The sequence below is a fragment of the Pholis gunnellus genome (assembly GCF_910591455.1).
Source record: "Pholis gunnellus genome assembly, chromosome: 2".
NCBI classification, from domain to species: domain Eukaryota; kingdom Metazoa; phylum Chordata; class Actinopteri; order Perciformes; family Pholidae; genus Pholis; species Pholis gunnellus.
In genome coordinates, this window is record NC_136536.1 from 14429479 (window position 1) to 14451805 (window position 22327).

Genomic DNA, 22327 nt, shown 5'->3' on the forward strand with positions numbered 1-22327 from the left:
ACACCGAGGTGTGTGTGTTTCAGATGTGCCGCCCTCTTCTAACCCAGTCCTCCCAATTCTTTTTTTTTCCACCACAAGCTTTGAATCTTCTCCCACATTCACTCTCTATCTCCCCCCATCTATCTCTTCATCCCCTCTCCATCATTCCTGTCTCTCATTTTCTCTCTTCCCTCCATTGGCACCAGCTCGGCTCTCCTGAGGAATTATTCATCGGTGCAGTGTCTCAGTAGTCATTTGTTGAAGGGAGATTGGTATATCGGTGATAAATATTTCATATAAAGTTTTATCCTTAATCTCCCTGCTGCTAAGCAAAGCAAATGTCTGAAACCAAGTCCCATAAAACTCACAAAGACCCCTCTCCTCCCCTCTTTCACATATAGCTGCCTTCCTCCTCTTGAAAAGGCCAGGCATAGCGAGAGGGTCAGGAGGGTGCAGTTTCATTTTGAGATCTCCCAGAAAAGAGTCAGGATCATTTTCTCCGCTCTTCCTCCCCCTCCTCAAGTAGAACAGCTATGCTTTCAAAAATCCTTTTTTTTTTTTCCTCGCTTCGAGCATGAAGTCCCTAGTGGACCTCAGCGATGTATCCAGGACAGAGCTGCAGGTCTCTGTGGATTTTTAGACACATAATGAATGAATTTGGCATGCTATCATGATTTGACTCAGGAACAGGAAAGGAGGGAGCGCATCCCCTCTTAATTAGTGTTGCTCATCTACATCTTTCTTTTATCACAGAAGTGGGAGCCAGGGCTTACTGAGGTTTAATTACTTTTGCATTAAGTTTGACTGGCAAATGCTGGAAACTTTGTCTGCATTGGTAGATTGTTTCAATATGATCCCCTAGGCATATGTACGGAAATTACATTCATGAACTATAGAATTACTTCCTTAATTAACTGTAACATTATTGCTTATGCCTTACCCCTTTGCTCCCTCAATGACCCAGGTGTGTGATTGACAGGCAAAAAATGTCCACTCTGCAGCCAGTATTTTTTTTACGGGAGTTAGCAGCAATTTTAAGTGTCTCGTGATGTTTTGCTCACGTCTTTGCCCCTGTGATTTGTGGTCTCTTTGTGATTTCAGGTATGATATTGATTCTAAAAGTCCAGATCTGGCAAAGCATGTAAGTGAAGACATTTGTTTTTAGGTTCATTAGTTCTGCTTTATATTTCAGACATTAGCGCGAATTGTTATCGGTGTTTAGAACATTAAGGCTTTATGCAAACCAAAGTTTGGGGCATCTAAATGCTCAAATATATCTTGGTATAAGGAATGAATTATGCTTCATCTGCCAAATATTGTTTGTATTATATCTTACATCTGCTTCGGTTTGTAAATGAGGTATTTTATTCCTCCGGAGCTATAACAATCAGAGCTTAATTTGCATCTGGTATACCCTCATTACCTTTTTTTAATGAGAAATGAAGCATTGCACACCATTATTAAACCTTTTCAACACATATTCTTGTGTGCTTCTTCTTTGCAATTAAGATAGACAGAATATATATATACGTATATATATATATATAGTATATAAATGTATATTTCAAAACAATATACATTGGTATGTATTTAAATTGTCTGAAAAGGACAGCACTTTATCGTAGAACATACATTCAGGTAAACATGATGTATGTTACTGTCGTCATTTATGGTGAATGCTTTGATAAATAAATACTCATTCTACATAGACACATAAAGAATATATTTGCAGCACTTGGTTTGCATAGTTCCAAAATGTTTAGCAGTAATTCTGCTTCTATTACTGTGATGCTTTAATTGTTGTGTTTTTGTGCTGCATGGTCTGGAAACAAACTCCTTGGAATAAAAGTCTTTCGGCCTTTGTTGCTTCCCATCTCTTGTGTTGTTTCCCTTTTCCTTTTGTCCTCCTCTGAGACTCTTTACCCTCTGCTGTTCAGCTCTTTCACATTTCACACTTTTGCTCTTCCTTCTTGCACTTGGTTGATGACAGTCTGGTATTTGAGTCATGTGCCTTCTGTTCCATGATATGCTCTGTTGTGTCACTGCTACTGCCTGGTCTCTCTCTCTTGCTCCTACTCCTCCTTCACCCTGGAAGCCAACCGACTTTAACGTACGTGTCTGCCTCAGATGTCCTAATTCATAACTGTACAATTATTATAACCCTGCTTAACTCCTCACCGACTCTCCTTGTTACCCCCCGTGATCCACCTGAACCCCAATCCTACGTCTCTCCATACCACTTTATGCTCCCCCCAATGGCAGGACTTCCTAGGACAGGTCTACTGTACACTGGGAGAGATCGTGGGATCACCTGCCAGTCGCCTGGAGAAACCTCTAGGGTGAGTGTTCATTTCAATGTGTTCACTCTCTGATTTTGCACATCGTTTGTGAGAAAACAGCCACTCAGAGCCAGGTAGAGATTATTCCTTTACTTATCCTCTCAAGCAGACAAATATAACAATTTTACTATTGCAAACACAAGTTTTCAGATATGATCAGATAATGAAAACTCAGTGCCACTTCTTAACCATTTCAAAAGCGACATGGTTCTCCTACTGGATTTCACACGTTGCAGCAAAGATGAGGCGGTGATGAATATGTCTGCCTTTTATAGCCATCTGTGTCGTACATTATACTGCAAGATTAGACCCGTGTGCTTGGATGAGAATGGGTAATTGAACAGGAACGGGGGCTTCCTCAATGCAATTACTGTCATTAGGGAGGAGATCTAGCACGGAGAGCGGATTGAAGTCAGCGTGAGACACATGGCACTATCAACTCCTTCAATATAAAATGGGAAATATGAAGCCCTGAAACCATTAGCACCAACAGACCTATGCGTGGCTCTTTGTGTGTCCGTTTGCATGAGAGAAGGCGAGTTCGACGAGCTACGAAGCTTGTGTGTGTGTGTGTGTGAGACTGTGAAGCCTGTATGCGTCTATGTGAAGTACTGTTTGAGGCAGTGCTGGCCCTTGGCAGTGGGGGGCTTGTGTGAATAACAGGGCTTTGGTGTCGACCATGAATTCTGCCAGGGACTAGTGGCGGTGGATTACAGAGCTCTGTGCCCTTCAGTGCTGAATAAGAGGATGAGCAGGATCAAGAGACAGTGTTCACCAGTATGCTGTAAACTAGGCTTCACACATCAGAGACAGGCAGAAGGCTCAGGAGCCCCAGGCAGACACGATGGACAGAAGTATTGATTGTGCAGCTTCAGCAGGGCACCTTGAGACTCTTCTGCAGCAGAGGGTGATGAAGATGATATGGTTGTCGTTACAGGATGCAGTTTAAAAAAAACTGCAGAAATGAGCCCTTATGAAACAGTCAGTTGCGCTGCTATTAACGGTTTCAATTGCTTTCATGTCAGGAAGTACCTGTAGCAATTAGGAAATAAAGGAAAAGTGTAGGTTTCTTTAAAATGTTCTGTTCCTGATAACATTCAGTTCATGGTACAATTTGTATCTGCCCTGTCCTGTTTGAATAGCTAAACGGCATCCATGGGTAATGGAGTTTTCCTCGCCTTCTGTGATAGACGATAGCTCAGAAGTCGTTTATTGGCTGTGTGCTCCATTTCCTAGTAATGCGTCCTGAAGTGACAGTGCCTCTCCGGACCAGAGCCGAGGAACGGCTCCCGCAGGGAGTGAGGAAATCTGTTAGCCATGCTTAAACAAGCCCTCCCAAGGCACGTTGCATCCAATGACCTGCTTAAGAATCACATCAGCAGCCCTTTCCCTATTTTCCACACTTCATCTCCCATTTATTCTCCCTCCTTCCATCCACCAGATTTGTTTTTTGTAGCCTGACCCCCTTTCTCCTCATTGTGGTTTTGATTTATATTTGTTCCCCCAAACGTCTTCCTCTCCCTTGATCTGCCTTCATTTTGCTCCCTCCTACAACCAGCACACATGCAAATGTGTACTACTTTACTTTTGAGGCCATTTTATTTACTTATCCTATAATAATGTTAACCATACTGCTACACGCCTCCCAAACTCCTAGCTAAGAATGAACCCAATCACAATTCTAATCTTAACTTCAAAGCCTCAACCATTCTGTCTGTTTTTTTTTTACCTTGACCAACCCTTTGTGCCCAGATAGGTGTTGAGTTTGCACATACTATTAGAGTGTGAACCCACACTCACAACAGATAGATTCAGCCCTGTCTCCTTCAAAATGCCGTTACACAGTGTGCTACACATTTGCTTTTGCAAGTACATTTTGGAGAAAATGTATTTGCTGGTGCGTATGTTCTCAAGTGTCATAATGGCAAAGAATGTTTTGCGGGTACACACACACACACACACACACACACACACACTTTCCCTTTCATGTACGCAGAAACATGCTACTCACGCTTGGTTCAATAATTCACCTCAATCATTTCTGAATTTGTATGTGCTGTGCACTTGGGAATAAAATGTAATTTCGTGCCATTGGCATCAGAGCAAATTGTCTCAGACCTATTTGTCTTGGGGAAAATAACAGGACAGATGAGATGTATGGCTTTACCCGTGTGTCTTTATTAAGACAGAAACGTCTGCCAGTGGAGGGAATGTGAGCTCTGAAGCGCTGAACTGATACAGTGGTAGAGATCATTTCTGTTTATGATGTGGTTTTAATGAGAAGCATGTATCCAAGTGATTGGTAGCTGTGGAAATGCAAAGCTAAATGATTGACTGATGCAGGTGAATGCCATCTTTTACAGAGAAATAGTGTTAGCTTCTCTCATGGCTGTGTTTATGAGTATAGCCTGTGGGAGGGAATCATACTATAGGTAAGAGGATGATAGCGATCATTATACAAATGGTAGTAACCTTTTCTGTTGATATGGTAAATTATACTGCACACCAGAGCATATGAATGCAGCACAACATTAGCATGTCAAACCCATTAGCCTACTGTAACTGTGCCCTGCTGCTGTACGCTTGAGGCAGGAAATGAACCATATGCAAAACTGCAACGACTGTCGTGGGTGTGCTGGCTGCACCCACGGGAGCCAAGGGAGGAGATGGTTTTGTAGAAATATAAATAAATAACGTATAAAAACACTGTGCATGCTGACTGGAATATAGATTGAGAGCCGTAACTCAAGTCAGAGGCTCATCTGAACCGTATCCCACCTGTAGGAAACACACAGACTATAGAAGGAATAATCTTGTCTTTCTGTTGTCTCTACAACACTTCATAGTGGCAACTGAATAGGAAGTTCAGGAAATATTTACACAAATGCAATATACAGTAGGCCTAAGCACCTGCTAGTGACTCTTCAGCTAACGTAAGAGGTCAGCTTCTGTCTCTAGTTGCAGTTATGAGGAAATATATGAGACAATAGAAGAAGTGTTTTTGTAGTCTTATGCAGAAAGCCTACACATTACATTAACTAAAAACAAATTAATAGATTAACAGAAGAACGGTATGATACATTTTTCCAACAATAGGAAGTAAAATATGTGCTCTGTTAGAATGTACCCTGGTTGTACCATGGCAGTTTGATGTGATATAGATTTTATGCCATGTGTTCTGTTGTCAGTGTGACTGTAGGTTACTGTGTTTTCTTTAAGCCTTGACATCGTAAACTGTATTACAAACTGTACTATGTGTCTTTAAAGCTTTAAAGCTCTTCAAATGCAAAACTTCATAGTCAAAGGCCAAGCCGAATCTAGATTTAGATTATCCCAGAATGTGGAACTAAAATAATAAATGACAAAAACAGACAAGATGAAAGTGCAGTTAAACTGATACATTTTCTCTTGAATTTCTACGTGTTTTGATAAAGTCATCATCTGATTAAAACATGTCAGATTTGATAAAATCACAGAAGCTTAATTTGATAATCATCTTTTCTTTTTCTTTATTTTCAAATCACAGCTTTGCTGTTAATTAGTTTTCTCTGGTGTGGGAATTTACGGCTTAATATGTGCATTGCTCAATGTATTACAGACTGCATTAATGTCCAACCTGCTTTGTGATGATAATAAACAATCAACATCGATAAAGCAGCTGGAAGTCTTTGGAGAAAACTAAACAAAAAGTCCATCTCACACTGTTGGTGCAGATCAAAGCTCCAGATGGCTCCAAACCAGAAACAATCAACTCTGACTTCTCCAGATGAATCTTTGATTGACACATCGGTGCACATGTTAAATGATCACACCAGTGCAGATGATGAACGATAAACAGATGAATGATAATGATGTTTTTAAAATTAAACTTGGTTCTGCTTTTATCAGATCAGCCATGTTTTAATGATCTCGCTAGCAAAACAAGTCATAACATAAGACGTCTAAAATCAAATACATTTTGGTATTTTAGTATAAATTTGAATTATTTTATCATCCTCCCTCAAGCTCTCATCCTTGTTTTCTCACTGAGGACGAGACATAATTTCAACACTATCTATCACATCTGTGCTCGTATATAACTATCGTTGTTGCTTCTCAATTAAATGAAGTATTAAATACACCAACAGCAGTACAATGTAATGCAATCCAACACAACAGTGATGTAATAAATACTATATCTGTGAAACCTATAATGTTACGTTTTTGTTGACACCGACTCACTTTTTTCTCTTCCGTCCCGTGTTTCTGCAGCTCACAGTCCATGAGTGGATAAAAAATTAAAAAGTCCTCACTTTGCCTTCAGTGCTGTCATGAAAAAGTGGAACAACATCATCATCACTCACTCTCAGGAAATTGTTCTTACAGGACATGAGGGGAAACATTTTCCCTGAAACTATGAAGTTTATAAGTGACCGTTGGCTGCGCTTCGCCCCCATTAGTTACTGTTGACACATATTTCACCTGGTTTACAATGATAATAGTGACAGATTTACACTTGAAAGTCATTGTAATTTCTGTTTTCGGAATTTCGGAAAGGTCTTTGCTGTCACTCAGAGGTAGACAGAAGCAACATGTAATTTGGGGAGGTGGATTCAAACAAATGCCAGACTTTCACCCGGCAGACTGCTGGTCGTGTCCTTGTGAAACCAAGTCAACGTTGACATATTTTACCATAGTTTTGTTACTTGATTTACAGCCTAACTAACACCAGTTACGTTACAACCGTTGACTACTTTCTTTAACGTTTCCTGAACTTAAACAAATAGTTTTGTTGTGTAAGTAAACCTAAAAACTAAGTAAGTCCTGAGCACATTTTAGCAGCCTTGCTTGTTTTTCCGCTCTATGCACCTCACCTTTTTTTTCATGAATTTAAACTGCAGTATTAACTTTAAGTAGCATACGATTCATAGTTTGTGTTAAGCTAAGATTTGCGCTCATTGTTGGTTGCCGGTTGCAGTTTATTTTGAAAATGCATCCATGTAATGAGCGGATACTGACAAGCTGTCCGTACACGTCCAAAACTGACTGATTGGACTGTCTCTGCTTGGGTGAGGGGTTTAGCAAGCAATCAGTTAGAACCTTCTAGCACAAATACGTTTTTCAGTGTCATTCAAACTTCTGTGTCATGTAGCAGAGATGTATGACTCTCTCAGAGAAAACTGAATCAGAGGGCATCACTGGTCTCATCTCGACTTCAGAGACTCACAGTGCTTTTAAAGTTGATGGTTAATGTAGTTGGCTGACTTATTCGGGGCTACTCAGCGGCAGTTCCTCCGAGATGAAAAAAAACCCCTTCAGATTTAAAAATTGAGTGGGAGTGAGAGAAGTTCATTTTTTGGTGGAACTAAAATTCCTAAATATAAGTACACTTGAAACTGCATGGAGATAGTTTTCTTTGCCTGTTTAGCCTCATGTTGTCCTGTTTTACTTAACTGGGAGGTGAAGTGTTTTAGACGGCCTACAGTAATCGGCATCTTCTGCCTCGGGACATCACACACAATTAGAGCTTTCTGCTGCCTCGCTAAATGCCAATTTGGGCTCCAAGCCTGAAAACTAACAAGGGTCCCTCTTTAATAATGTGTGTTCCTGCTTAGTGAGGAAAAACCCAACCGTGCTGATTCTACAAGAACCCTTTTTGTCCAGTGAAATAAGGATTTATTAGTTACAATTCTGGTTTCATAAGGGGCAAAAGACTCCCCTCTCAGCAGAACGAGCTCTTGTGGCAAACAGTTTCTTCATCATACAGTTGAATTGCTCTGTTTATGACTCTTCAAGGACTTTGGCGTCACACAAAATCTAAAAGAATCTCAGGTCATTCAATGTTGTTAAAGGTCTTGGTTTTTAAAGCTGTGGATAATAAGGTAATAGATTTCTGTCTTTGGACTCATAATGGAGGCCTCAAGTGCAAGAGCAGCCAAGGGCAGCGGAGGTTTTAGCTGTGGATGAGCTTAGCTGATTTGTTTTGCACTCAGAGCAGAGAGTGTTAATTTCTGTCATGGCCACTGGCTCATCTGATGGAAAGGTACCCCAAGAGCCTCTCAACGAGCGCTCTGCTGCGTAAGTTTAACACTCCCTTGTTAGTAATCTATTTAACAGCCGAAAACGATCTGTCGACAAGCAGATTGCAATCTAAATTCAGCAGTAACCGCCACAGAGGAGGTCAGGCCGCCCCAGTGTAACATGGTATAAATCCCATTACTCGCTGCCCAGCACCAGGAGAGGGGGCCAAAGATGGCGTGGCCACGTGACACAGCGGGGATATGGGAGTCGAGAATCGGCTGGGATTTAATGTCAAGCGCCCAGAGAGGGAAAGTGGGATGAATTTTTACTTCCAACATATGTGTAATACTGTATTAACAAAGAGAATTGGGCTTCTCTTTCGGCGTCTAATAGAGAGGAATGTTCTGCTCTTGCCGTGGGGAAATTGAAATGTGCTCGTTATGTCCTCTAGAGAAGGTTCTTCTTGTTGGCGGGAGAGAGCACAAGAGAGGAAGTGAACTCACTGTCGTGACTTTGAGTAGTTTTCGTCTGTAGCCCGAGAGAGAAAGTTTCTCTTTGATTGACAACTTCTCCTAATCCTCTTTTTTCTCTGTCAAAACATGCCATTTTTAGCTTGCGGGTGGTTGATGGATGTCTCATTTGTTTAGAATCATAATTAGTCAAACATTGTTAAAGTGATTAAAGCCTGCGCCATCATTTTTTTAATCAAAACATCAACAACAGTCTCATTGCATGAATACTACAATAAAGTGCATTTGAAATGTAATTGTATTTCATGTTTAGTGTTCATAATTACATCAGAGCAAACATAATTCACCGTAAATCTCGTAATTTTCATTCGTTGAAGTTGTGATGATGGTCATTATGCATCAATTGGATGTTGGGTGCTATTCACTGAATAGCACCCGATAGGTTAAAAAAAACAGACATGTTGGTGACAATGTGGTTTCATGCCTTGCACCTCGTTCCCACTGTTGAAAAAAAGCAGAGACATTCTTTACTCTTGGTTGTTTGGTATATCCTTCTGACATTTTCTGCAAAGCATTTTTTTTGGCCTATTTACTTGCTTTGTGCTCATTCTAACAAAGCTTCAAAGAGCTTAGCATAGGTTGCCTGTAGCTACCTAAACACAAACAGCAGCTCCTCTTGCAGCACCATTATGAAGCCGCTCTCTCTTTTTCCTCTCTTAGAACTACAGTTAGGTTTTCTGGTGTCCTTTTAAATTAGCCGGTGCACTTTTCATCCTCCTTTTTAATCCCGCTGAGGTGAGGGATTATGGATGCTTATCGGTGTATAAAGATCAAAGGGATTAGGGGTATAATCCCATTTGAACCCATATAGACTTTCGGCAACCTTGTCTAATTCTGTTCAACTATGATCTGCCCACTGCCCCAAACGTTTACAGTGGCACAAAGCCACATCATCTGTCTCCCCTCCATCTCTGTTAGATTTGTTCATTTACCCTTATCCCACAGTCAACCAGAAAGATTCATCGGATTCTCTAATCATGGCAATCTCACTGAAATCATTCTTTCGTGCAGTGAAATGATCCTATTTCTTGTCTTGTTACACATCCCCATCCCAAATAATATGTTTTAATTTGCTTATCCCCGGGTGTGAAATTGTGAAGTAACGATCTTCCTAGCATGATAATACTGCAGTCATTTTGTCTGGTAGGAAAATATGTATTGTAGACCCACCCTGCAACAGCTGCAGTGGGAAAAAATGTTCTTCTTCTTCCTGGGCTCTCACTCGTATTGTTGGGCAGAGAACCCTCCCCCGCTCTCATATGTATGACACGTTGCTGCGTTCGTTAAATATCAAGCCCATTCCTCATCCTAATGACCTAACGTGAACGGCATCAACAATCACTTTCTTGTCCCTCTTCGGACTTTAATCTCACCAACCTCCATCCACCCCACCTCCGCACAGATAGGTAATGGAGAATACAGAAATTGTGAATGTCGCGACAGCAACTGCCTCTAGATGGGAAATTATAGAGGCCATCAATTGAACCTGGACATCCATATTATAATATGTCATGCGCAATGATTTTTGATATAATACATGACTCAAATGTGTTTTTCCAATGGAAAATAGATATTCTCATTGGTATTCTGCGGAACAGCACAGTATCAGAAACATTAGTAAATATCGGGATGATGAAATATGCTGCTTGATCTCTTTCTATTTAGTTGATCAATCGGGGGTTCTGGCAAGGCAGCTCCTTGTTTCAGGGTGAGCTTTCTTTCTGTGTAAAGGAGGGCACTCTGCTACAAAGCAGTGTTTCATTTCTGTCTCTACTTGTTAGTTGTCTTTCTGACGCTTTGTTTGATCTTCTGGGTTTCTGTTGAATAGGAGGGACAGCAGAGGAGGTAGCCTTTCTCCCTAACATGATGCTAATTTGACTGTAAATATTAGGCCCAGTGAGATGTTCAGGCAACACACGTGCACATCGCCATGTGGCATTTGAGTGGTCAGGACCATATGGCAAGGTGTCTGTTGAGTGCCAAGGCAAGCTTTTAATTGACCGTATTCATTATAGAAAGCTGTGAATGCTGTTAGGTATTATAGCTACTTAGCATGCGGTTAGTACAGTCACTGCTCACCTGCATTCCTTAGATGCTGGAAGCCTTAATGCCTTCATTTTATCACATTAATCATTCACTGGAAGCACAGAAGCCAATGGAGGATAAAAAGCTGTCATCAGTCTTCTCTGAACAAGAACACCTTATCAAAACTCATATGCACCTGTCTGCTCTTCACATGCTGAATTTAGCTTTTATTATTGCTTCTGCACAATGATTACTATTGTTCCTCTTAACTGTAAATTGCATGAAATCTTAAAGAAATTAAGTAACATGATAGCATGAATGATTACATTTTATTCTTCAAATAAACTGAAGGTTGGTAATGCTCTAAGTTATTCAGCCCGAACAACCTTAGTCAGGCCCGTGAGGAGATGGAAGGGTCCTGCAGCCTTAAACTAGAGTTATTGAATGTTTAATTCTAACCAATCATATCGGTAATGTTTGATATTTCATTTTTCTTCTATTTGACTTTGTGGATGTGCATCGCGTAGCTCCACGGCACTGGAGGGTGCGGGGCAGTTATTTCACTCATTAATGTATGTCACAACGTGCAGAAAACAATTATCTGTGTTTGAATTAGGGCATGACATCACGGGCAAAAACATGCGTTTTTTTATGCACTGCCCTGATCAAATTAGAGATTTGGGGCTATTTTGTCTGCATAACATGTTTTCTTTTTATCCAAAATACATGTACATGTTGTCTATTTGCATCTGTAGATTTATCCTAAATTTACTAAAAGTTAGCATTGAATAATGCCTAATATGCATATTTAGACATAGAATTTCAGAAAGGTATGTATTACCCCCCCATTCACCAGGGGTGTCTTCCCTTTAAAAAATGAAAGATGTTTCAATTCCTTGTTGTTTGACTTAATGAAATAGAGACCCTGAAAGTATAAAAGTGTAAAAAATGTACAATATACCACTGAGTTTGCTTTTCTTACAGCCTGCCCAGTGGTGTGGGTAAACATTTGAAGAAAGTTCAAGGTGAATGCGAAATTGGAAAGGGATCCTGCACTGGGCAGCATTTATTTGCTTAGTAAATTTCATGCAATATACCTATTAGACTTTGATGTTTCATGCGTTCAAGTGGAACTTTGTGCCTCATAGTGGAAGTAAAGTAAAGCTCAGGGGGTCACTAAAGGTTGTAATAAGCATAAGCAATGCATTAATATGAATACGTAATAAGTGCAGAGGGAAGCGAAGGCGAGCATGACAGACGATTATTGAAACCCACGTAAGGTTCATCATTGGAACATGAATGTCTGTAGAAAATGTCTTATGTACATATTCAACCCACCGGTAATATGTACCACTGTCAAACCAGTCAAATTATCCAAAAATTAACAGTAATAGATCAGCATTATTTCACTTTTTAAAAGCACTGTGGATTTTTTAATGCGGTCTGAGACTTTTTCTCTCCCCCTGACCAGCAGCCAATTCCCCGTCTTGAACTCATTTGAATGCACACTTTGACTCTCACAAACACTCTCAATAAAGTCTATATTTCTGCGGCAAGTTACATCACTGGTACAGGGGATGTTATGTAAATTCCCCAACCTAAAATATGTTTCTTTTAAATGTCATTTCATTTTTTTCACCAAAACCATCTGGCGACCCCAGAAATGATCTTGCGACCCCCTTGGGGGTCCTGACCCCGAGGTTGAGTGAGATCCTCTTTCATAAGCCGTACGACACAAAATGTTCCATTCCACATTATACTGTATGTAGACGGGTATACGCTTGATGATGTAACCACTGAAGCTGTCACATCGTTTTGTTGACATGAGTTGGTTAAACATCACAAAACACCCGTATGGTGTTTGCCTGTTGTAATTTGAATAGTCAAATGTTTGAGCAGCGCAGAATCAGTGGAGACGAATACACATTTACATGACCGACTGATTAACTACTGTCAGTTCCTCACAGCAGTCGGACTGTTGGCCTTGTTCACATGCAGATAGTACAGCAAGGAGGGCAGCAGCAGCAGCAGCAGCACATTTCACATAATTTCATCATCAAAGCGTTTTCCCACTGAGGAACCATCAGTGAATGAGCGCTGAGTGAATGAGGCCTCTTGATACAGGACACTTCATATCATCAGCAGTCACATTTCAGTGCAGAAGCTGTTAGAACTAGCAGGAAAAAATTGTCAGTCTTTGGAATAAAAAGGAACTCTTGTGCAACAGGAACTGTATTTATCCAGTCAGTGCTTATGTGCTCTTCAAGTTAACTAGTAGAAAACTCAGAGAAAATGCAGCACTCAATAATGCATGCCTAATTTAAAAAGACCATTGCCCTTTTGGTACCTGCTCTCGTCTCAGCAGCAGAGATTAGATCAGGGTGGTGCATCTCAACGTATCTGGAGCTGGTATTTTACGAATCACTAGATCTCATTTCCCAGTTTGAAAAGAGTAGTGGTCATTATCGTGACCCGAGGGAGATAACCTGACCCGTGGAGTGTGCAGGGTTCGCTGGCCTCATTGGTTTGGGGTTTACTGGCTCTTTGAGGCAGCATAAACTGCACAGTGGCGACTTCATCAATGATTCAAGGACATTTTATTAACCTTGAAATGAATCCTCGTGGAGCTTGAGAATGAGGTGTTTGCCCTGGCAGAGTGTGATTGGTTCATTTTACAAATTCGCCTCATTAAAAGCGGACACTATGGAAGTCTTCTTGCTCACACCGGTGGGTGCGCAGCATTTCCAATTGGATGCTTTTGGTCAGTAGATTTATATTACGGTTGATCAAAGTTGATACTTAAAGGGCTACTGTTGCTACTATGGAGCATTAAACTGCTTGTATTAAGGGCCTGGGATACCTGAGATAAGCCAGTAAAGATTAATGGAAGTACCCTGAACCATTTCTTAAAAATACTACATGCACGTTATATCTCATAATACTGTAGGTCCTCTAGCATACCCAGTACTGTATGTTCAGCCATCGCAGGTTTGCGCTATTGCAAGCATCTGCTGCTGTAGTCAAATTCTGCCTCCCATTTAGCAGTATGGAATCCAGTGTAACTGGCAGTCAGATGAACTGTCATAGCTTAATGAGGATCTGCAGCAAGTCTGACCTTCTAATAATCGCTCTCCAGCTACGGCCACAGCAGGATTCCCTTGTAATTTCCTTCTTTATCCGGAAAGATGACAGGAGTGTCAGCAGCTGGAGTGCTTCTGTATGATGGGAAAGTAGATATGCTGTCTTGCTCTGTGTTGAGTGGAATGGGCTCTGCCTTCTTAGCACAGCTTCAGCGGATGCAGAGAGTTGGAGAGATTGAATATAAAAAAAAAATCTCATTTTATTTCCGCTTCAAAACATAAAGCCCAAAACCATTTAGAAAAAGCCTCTGGAGCAACTCTGTCTCTATTCTGTTAGCGCCATTGGGTTGGCAAGCTACTGAAGAGGTGAAGCATAGGAATGCAGACACACAGGGACCTCTCTTGTGCTACGATACGTCTTGATCATCTGCTGGAGCGGGAATCGACGGTAAACAACTGAAGACCCGCGGAGCTTTAAACTGTCAGTGTAATGCCGGCAAACAGGGATAAGAGGAGTTTTGTTCCACATTGTACTAATAAACTCAAGAGCCTGTATTTATAACTGGTTTTTGATTCAGTCACAGTGGGGGAAAAAAATAATGTGCTCGTTAGAGCTGTCAGACTGTCACTCTAATGTCACATTCTGAAAGGACTTTTATGATTAAACCTGTAAGTTTATGTAAAAATACACCTGTACAATCATCACCTCAAGTGAAAAGTGTGACTGCATAAAAAGCGTTATTAGTGATTATCTTTCTAATTATTATTATTATTATTTAGGTGTCTGGCATACTCTCTGGTGGAAATAGAATCCCTGAATCACAAATTTAACTTTACTCTTTATGGGAAATGCAATAGTCAAAACAGTGCCTCTTGATGCCATTTAAGCCACAAACAATGTGATCGAGTGGCTCTTCATCATCGTGCTGTGTACAATATTTGTTGTAAGAGTGAATGATTTCTATTTGTTTTCACAGCGGCATACCTGGGAAGAAATGTGGGACCATTATCTTGTCTGCTGAGGAGCTGGGAAACTGCAGAGTAAGTTTAAATTGTTTTAACCCTTATATATTTGCTCACAACGTGGGTTTCATAATAAATGTTTTGCAATGTTCACTGATCTAATTTGAATTGGGCCCTTTAACAGCGGCACACTTGAAAGTTCAGTCGAATGTATTGAGTGTAACTGATTATGGCATGTCACTGTGAAATGGTTTGAGACACAGGGCAATGGTGCATTTTGTGTAAGTCCCGTAATGCATATAGTGAGTGAAGTCGCTTGTATAATAGCCTTGGCTTCAGTTAGATATATTATGTCATAACAGCCCCCATTAAAACAGCAGGATATGCCATGTCTCTTTGCAATTACGTTTTTCAAATTGAAATTGTATACATAGTGAATATGCTATGAGTTTAAATGCCTATTTAATGAGCTTGCTTTCATTCCCATCACTGAAGCAGACTTGTGTTGTGTGGTCATCCATAAATCTGTGTTAATAACCAGTGTCCACTGATACCCATTGGCTTTCTCTCTGTACTGCTAAATGAAGATAGTAATCTCAATATAGTGCTGCCAGTAGAAGTATCAAGACTTATTGACCAGAACAACTGCCCTCCCTCGGAGGCTATAAACAAGTCATTGATCAGCAACTACTGTGTGGCTGTTTTATGATATCCTAACGCATGTAGGCATCAAAGCTTTGTAACTTCCAGTCATACATGTTGAGTAAAAAGCCCGTGGTTTCACAGTTGTTGTACCTGACTTTGAGGACGTTTTATGGATAGCACCACTTATTTCCTGATAAACAATCCCCGATTAGAGTGAGACAGATAAGCCATGCTTATAATAAAACTGCCATGCCTTTACATTACTGATTTGGTTCTTGCTGGATTGAAGCACAGTCATTGAGGGGCTGCTGTGAGTCACCAGGTGCAGTGGTTCTGCAATGATGAAAGTTAGCATAATCACTGCAAGGCACCACTTCAAGAAGGGTTTTGTAATATAAATGCAAATGATCATAACTGGTACAAATTACCATTTCCTTTCTCCCAGACTCCATTAGACAGACACAGACTTAACATGTCACTCCAGACCTGCACTGTTTACACAGAATTTGACCCTGGAAAGAAAAACCTCATGTTCGAATAAAGAATAGGGAACTGAGAGAAAATGCGTACTGTAATTGAATAATCTGAAGACCCTGCTGTGAGAACAAGTCCCGCACCTGTGACTTATAGCATGTTTGGAATTGCATCCATCTGGATGGTGTTTATTCTATAATTCACATGTGACCAATAAATGGCGGCAGCTGAGTTGCTGCCTCGCCTGAGGAAAACACTGCAACTCTTGTTTGGGGAAACTAAAACCAGCAGAGTGGGATTCGACTGGGGAAGTTCTACAGGGATGGTTAACCGAGAGGTTGGTTGGCTCACCTTCATGGTGGATTTGCCAGGTATCATTAGAGATAGCAACAGCCTCTGCATGGATCAAAGACTTTCTCTTGGCTATCGCTAACTCTGGCACATGTAACATGCTGAGCAGCAGCTGGCTCTCTCTCACTTCATCCTCACAGTCCAGCTGCAGCTCAGGCTGATTTAAATCTAAGTAAACCACACAACACTTTACATATGACAGAGATCTTTTTAATTTCTGCCTGTTCAAGTATGATTTAGTTCATATGAAGATGTACTATAGTTCTTCCATGTCTTTCTCCCGACTGTATGTATAGCATTTACTCACCAGCTCACCATTCACTTGTACAATTACCATTAACTTTTTGGATTGTATGATGTATTTATTTTTTGTGCATATATAAAACTGCTCCTCACATTGATAGAAATCCTTCACCCAAGGCCTCGTTTCAGGTATTGCTTTGTATTCCTTTGAAAGACCAGTCTGACTCTCTGAAAGTGACAGTGTGCATTGCTCTAACACTTAACCCGTGCAGCGATGCCGTTGGGGGGAACAGGGAAATGGAAAAGAGGATACAGACTGCACTCAGTATTCCCCTGCTGCTCTTAAACCTCAGTGGTTGAAATTAATGTTCTGCCTTTTTTTCCACACTTAATGAGAGAACACTGCAAGGCACCAAAGTGGGTATGTGTTATCCGTGCCTAATGAAGGATTAAGGCACGGTGTTGCCATGATAGTGTAATTGCAGAGGCCGTGTCAGAGAATAGCAGGACAGTCATAGGATTCCTCTATTTTTAAGGGTTTGGATGACTGACCTAAGCTAACTTAAAATCCTCAAAACAAGCCACAATGGGAACATGCCAAATTAGATATTCTTGTGCCACTCTACTGATGAGCTTGACTTTCTTCAAGCTCAGTGGATGGCTCTATAGCTTGCTGATTCATATCCAGGGATACAAAATAAAAAAAATGATTCCCTACCTATATTGTAGAAGTGGTACAGTAGAAACACAGAAATGAACTGACAGTTGGTAAAGAAAATACAATATACAACAGCCCTGCTTTATTTAGTCACCTGTTTTAATCAGCTCTTTACTTTAATTTTGTCTTAACATCTCCACAGCGTCGCACGGAAACATGAAGTGTTTGTATAATTGACGTTGTTGTATAATTAGACGTTGTTGTATAATTAGACATTATACAAATGGCGATAATCAAAGTAGCTACATTTTTAGGAGAATCCATGTAGTGACATCCATCTTTTTCTGAGCGTTCGCCTCAGAGGCTGGTCTGGGTCCTATCCAAGGCATTAAGTGATGTGATGGGGTTAGTGAGAGGCAGGTCAGAGGCATAGCGCATCACACTGATCTGGGTCAAAGCAATCGATGGAAACCTAGTGCATCACCATGCTGATTCAGGTCTAATAGCTGCACTTTAAAATCTCAAAGCTCAGGAGACCAGCAGGGTAAAAGCAGCTCTTCTTTCTGCCAGTTGAAGGCCCCGAAATATCTTCTTGCATCAGATGCTTTAAAATATGACAATTAGACACTCGACTTGCATCTACGGTGTGCGAAAGGCCTAAAAACTTCTTTTAAAGTCTTCATTGACAATCTGATATTGATATTGTTTACCTGTCCAGACTGTGCCGGCTATGCTTCATTATTATACAATGCAGACTAATATCTTGGCCACAGGGAGACTATCTGGAACCAAGACCATTTTAGGGCATGCTCATTGTCCTTGTAATGGCAGCGCACATTGAAATGCTGCCTAAATGAATATAATTATGGTAATACCAGCCTTTCTAATGTATCATTAGCTGCACTCACACCCCGCTCATCCTTTTTGTACGCAGCCCCCTCCTCCTCAAATGCAGGGTTTAGAATCCACGTCTGTGCCTCCGCATGGTCTCTCATACTGTTACTATGATTATATGCTGCATAACAAGGTATTTTCAATTTGATACTACTTATCCCATTCACTGTTGTTATGCAGGAGTAGCACAATAAAGAAATGGTAATGAATGAATGCATTTGCAGATTTTTGGAAATGAGCATCCACTTGCTGGTTTCACTCTCCTCTAATTAGGATTCAGCACCTTGCTTTTATTTGGTGCTTCAGTGCTTTTATATCTTGGCACACAGCATGTATAAATAAACAACAGGAGGCAAATAGAGACAGAAGCATGGATTTGCAATGTCCTTTAGTTTTTGTTTTTTCATTTCTCTGAGTCTGTTATTTTCCTTTGTCTGTAGGATTACGCCACCATGCAATTCTGTGCCAACAAACTAGACAAAAAGGACTTCTTTGGAAAGTCGGACCCCTTCATGGTCTTCTACAGAAGCAATGAGGATGGCACGTGAGTTTGTCTCCTGCCTTTTCTTCTCAGTGGGTATTACATTGTAACCTATCAAAGACAGGTAGGAGGGCGGGGAGATCAAAGAGGAAGTGAAAAATTGAAATCCCTTGAACTCAGCGGAATTGAGATAAATTCATGCAGGCATGGTCTCGAAGCAAAGCATAGCGGGGAGATTTTATCACTGAGTTGGCTTTTCTTAGAGATTTGCCTCGTAGGATTTTAAATCTCCATTGACCTGCGTCTCCAGGTTCACCATCTGCCACAAGACTGAAGTGGTGAAGAACACGCTGAACCCTGTGTGGCAGCCCTTCTCCATCCCTGTCAGAGCGCTCTGCAACGGAGACTATGACAGGTAAGATGAATGATGAAGTACAATAAATTGTGCGGAGCGTTTCAATATGCTGTGTAGTTTTTTCAATATGGTTTAATGTGTCAAATTTAGCCACCATTGATTTCATACCGTAATTTGATCTACTGCTGTAAGAGAGAAATATTATGGCCTGCATTTGGCTGCTCCAGTTTCATCACCTATCACCTTATCTGAATCTCTTTAGAGCAAAAGGCCTTGTGGGACACCTGAGGAGCCGGAGGAGTTTTGGCAGGAAAATAAATTATAATACGAGAGAGAGAGAGAGAGAGAGAGACGGTTAAAAGTGGCTGTACACATCGTTCTATAGATGTTGACAGGTGGCTAGAACAGCAGCAGAGTCCTGCTATGTGTGTGAGCATAAGCATGAAAGTGTGCAGACCCAGGCAGCCGTGAGAGTGTGTAGAAGTCGTCAAACCTCGCCCTCTCCACCATGCTGGGTGTCAACAGAGGTTCTTCACTTCGATCCTGTCTCTCCTCACCTGCCTGGAGAAGCTAATTGGGTCAGACAGATGGAGTGGAAGCATGAAAGAAGCCTGATTCCCTTTGAGGATTTTGATAGCGAGATAAATCTTCAGCGACTTTGGGGCCTCCCTGACGTTTCCTGTAAAATAAAAGTTTACATTCTCTGTTTCCAAAATCTACACAGCAGAGCCACTGCCAATGTCATACTTTTGATTTACTACTTCTCAGCAAATCAAATTTAAACTCTGTTAAAAATATATTGGTTTTGTATTAATATTAATTGTATTTGGCCTGTTTTTGGCACAGTATTTTTGCAGTAATTCTGAGACTTTGAATTTGACTCAGTCAATTGTACTTAATAGATAATGCAGACTTCCCGATTGAGCCAAAGACACGCAATACATTTTCTGTACATGGAGTAGACAGCAATAACATTAGCAAAATTGCCCCATGGGATAACAGAATAATAATATTTGATACATTATTGCACCACAAAAACCTAGAAAAAGGACAGACTACATACACTCAAGAGTTAAAAGTCAAGGATATCATTCACACAGTTAGAAAAGACAGGAGTTGAGACGTAATCTTCTGTAAGACAAGATCCAGATCCGAGATGTCTGGAAGGACCAGATGGGACAGAAGAGAGGGGTCCTAGGATGGCCGATGCTCCAGTGCAGAAACACCTTATGTTTTGTTCCTCGTATTTCCTCTGTGCCCATCTTTTACCTGTAAAGCTAAGGCAGAAATGATTGCGTTTACGTGGTCTCTGAGTCACGTCTTCGGCCTCATTTGAATTTGTCAAATCTCATGTAATCATCTGGCTTTAATAGCAATTATAGAGTGAAATCTCTCCCATTTGCACTAAAACATGCAGTGGGTGCAGAAACCGAAATTAGATTGATCCAGGAACAAATTCTCTGTATCTTCACCAGTATATTGATCGTGTCGTAGTGCTGCTCACAACCATGATCATTCGGTGCAAGAACATTACATTTGAGAAAATTGATATTGACTGACGCATCATTGGGGAATTATCTTCCCTGAGTGTCAAAACACATTTGTTTTTTAGTCAAGAGCACGAGGAAGATTTGCTCGTTCTCTCACTCTTACTCTGAAATCTGAATATCTGTTATGTTCTGGATGTTATATGTTTCAGTATTTAAAGGATCTCTATAAGACATTCATAACTTTAATATAGCAGCAAACAGCTTTTTGCTATGTAAAGATTCCCCAATCATAGACTCTGAGTTCTTTATAGAACTCAATTAAAGTAAGAAAAGACTCGCTTTGTCACAAATTAATGTTACAATTCTTGCCTTATTTCTCTCTGCACTACATGGATCTCACACGTTTGTTATAAAAGGGGAAACACAATAAGTGCAGACAGAATGAGTTCAGGTCAGGATAACAGGGCAGAGCCCTCCAGCACCTTGCCTCCTCCTGGACTCAGAGACACATGATTGACAGCTGCTGATGGGGGGGGGGGGGGGGGGGGGGGCACTGATCTTTCCATCAGATAAAGAACAAAAGAGGAAGCAATTTCCTCTTTCTGAGTGAATTATCTCAGGCTTACATATTTGGATTCTTGCCTTCCAACTTACTTCAGGAACTTGCAAAATATGCTCCCTCCCAAGAGGTTAGTTTTCTATCTTTGGCTTGTGCAGGGAAATGCTTTACCCAAACTTCTCGCAACTAACCTCAAAGTCTCTCTTCTGTGAGAAACACAAACAAGTAAAGAAATTATTAAATCCTTGATGGCAGTTTAGCAACCGGCTCTGAAAAGCTTTTTTGAATGCAAGACTGACAGAAACTCAGCTGTGTGGAATTGGTATTGGTCTCAGTCTAGGTTGAATGATTTGTCATTACCTAATGAATGTAAAAACACATTTTGTTTGCAAACACGGAGCAGGCTCTCTCTGATTGATTTATTTCCGCTTTCACGAACAATTAATGAGCTTCAATAGCTTTTTCTGCAGCGTCATTTCAGAAATGCTCCCTCAAGGACGTGAGGATGGTTCACATGCTACTTAAATGTGCTCAACACTTCATCCTCTCCTTTGATGTGTTTTACAGGACAATCAAAGTGGAGGTGTATGACTGGGACAGAGACGGGAGGTAATGGTTGCACACACAGACAGCATTTACAGGACAGGGATAATTCATAGAATTTATAAATTCTTCCACATGTCTTGCTCACTGTCTACATATTTCTCCTTTAACTCCTCCATAAATTACATTTTCATTCACATTCAAAATATTGTCTTTTTACTTGCTGTTCCTTTTTCCTTAACAATTGACTATTTGATTCCATCTGTGTGTCAATGGTTGTGGTGTAATTACTCCGACTACTTTTATCTTCTACCTCTCAGGGTTGTACCTCCTGCATCTGAATGAACATTATATCATGCAGGTTTTCTCTCTTTTCTCCAGCCACGATTTCATCGGTGAACTCACCACCAGCTATAAAGACCTATGTCGAGGTCAGAACCAGTTAAACGTCTACGAGGTGAGTGGAGATAAAGAGAGTCGATACTGATAGTGTTAATAACTGACCTCTGTTTCAAACTTTTTTTTTAAATCTCAGGAATGTGTCCAGAATGTCCTAAATCTTGTATTTTACTTCTTCCTGATGTTCCTCTTTGGTCTCTTTAAACTACTTTAAACCCGACCTCTTTTTTACCTGATTCTAAAGCCTGATATCTATTTCTTTTTATACTGCATACTGCAGCTGGACAGAGCTGTAAGCAAAGAACAAAAGGCTCCATTT

At 40.7% G+C, this 22327-nt stretch overlaps 1 protein-coding gene across 1 annotated transcript in view; it reads left to right on the forward strand.

The window, feature by feature from the left end:
• cpne5a (copine Va) overlaps positions 1-22327 on the forward strand; it is a gene marked incomplete at its 3' end in the record, with an annotated part of 63951 nt that overhangs the window by 18027 nt on the left and 23597 nt on the right. The window contains exons 5-12 of the mRNA XM_079181017.1: positions 1081-1120; positions 2075-2089; positions 2242-2318; positions 14931-14994; positions 18622-18725; positions 18973-19077; positions 21634-21675; positions 21991-22066. Coding sequence (XP_079037143.1) covers positions 1081-1120; positions 2075-2089; positions 2242-2318; positions 14931-14994; positions 18622-18725; positions 18973-19077; positions 21634-21675; positions 21991-22066 — 523 coding nt within the window. The remainder of the gene's footprint in view (positions 1-1080; positions 1121-2074; positions 2090-2241; positions 2319-14930; positions 14995-18621; positions 18726-18972; positions 19078-21633; positions 21676-21990; positions 22067-22327) is intronic.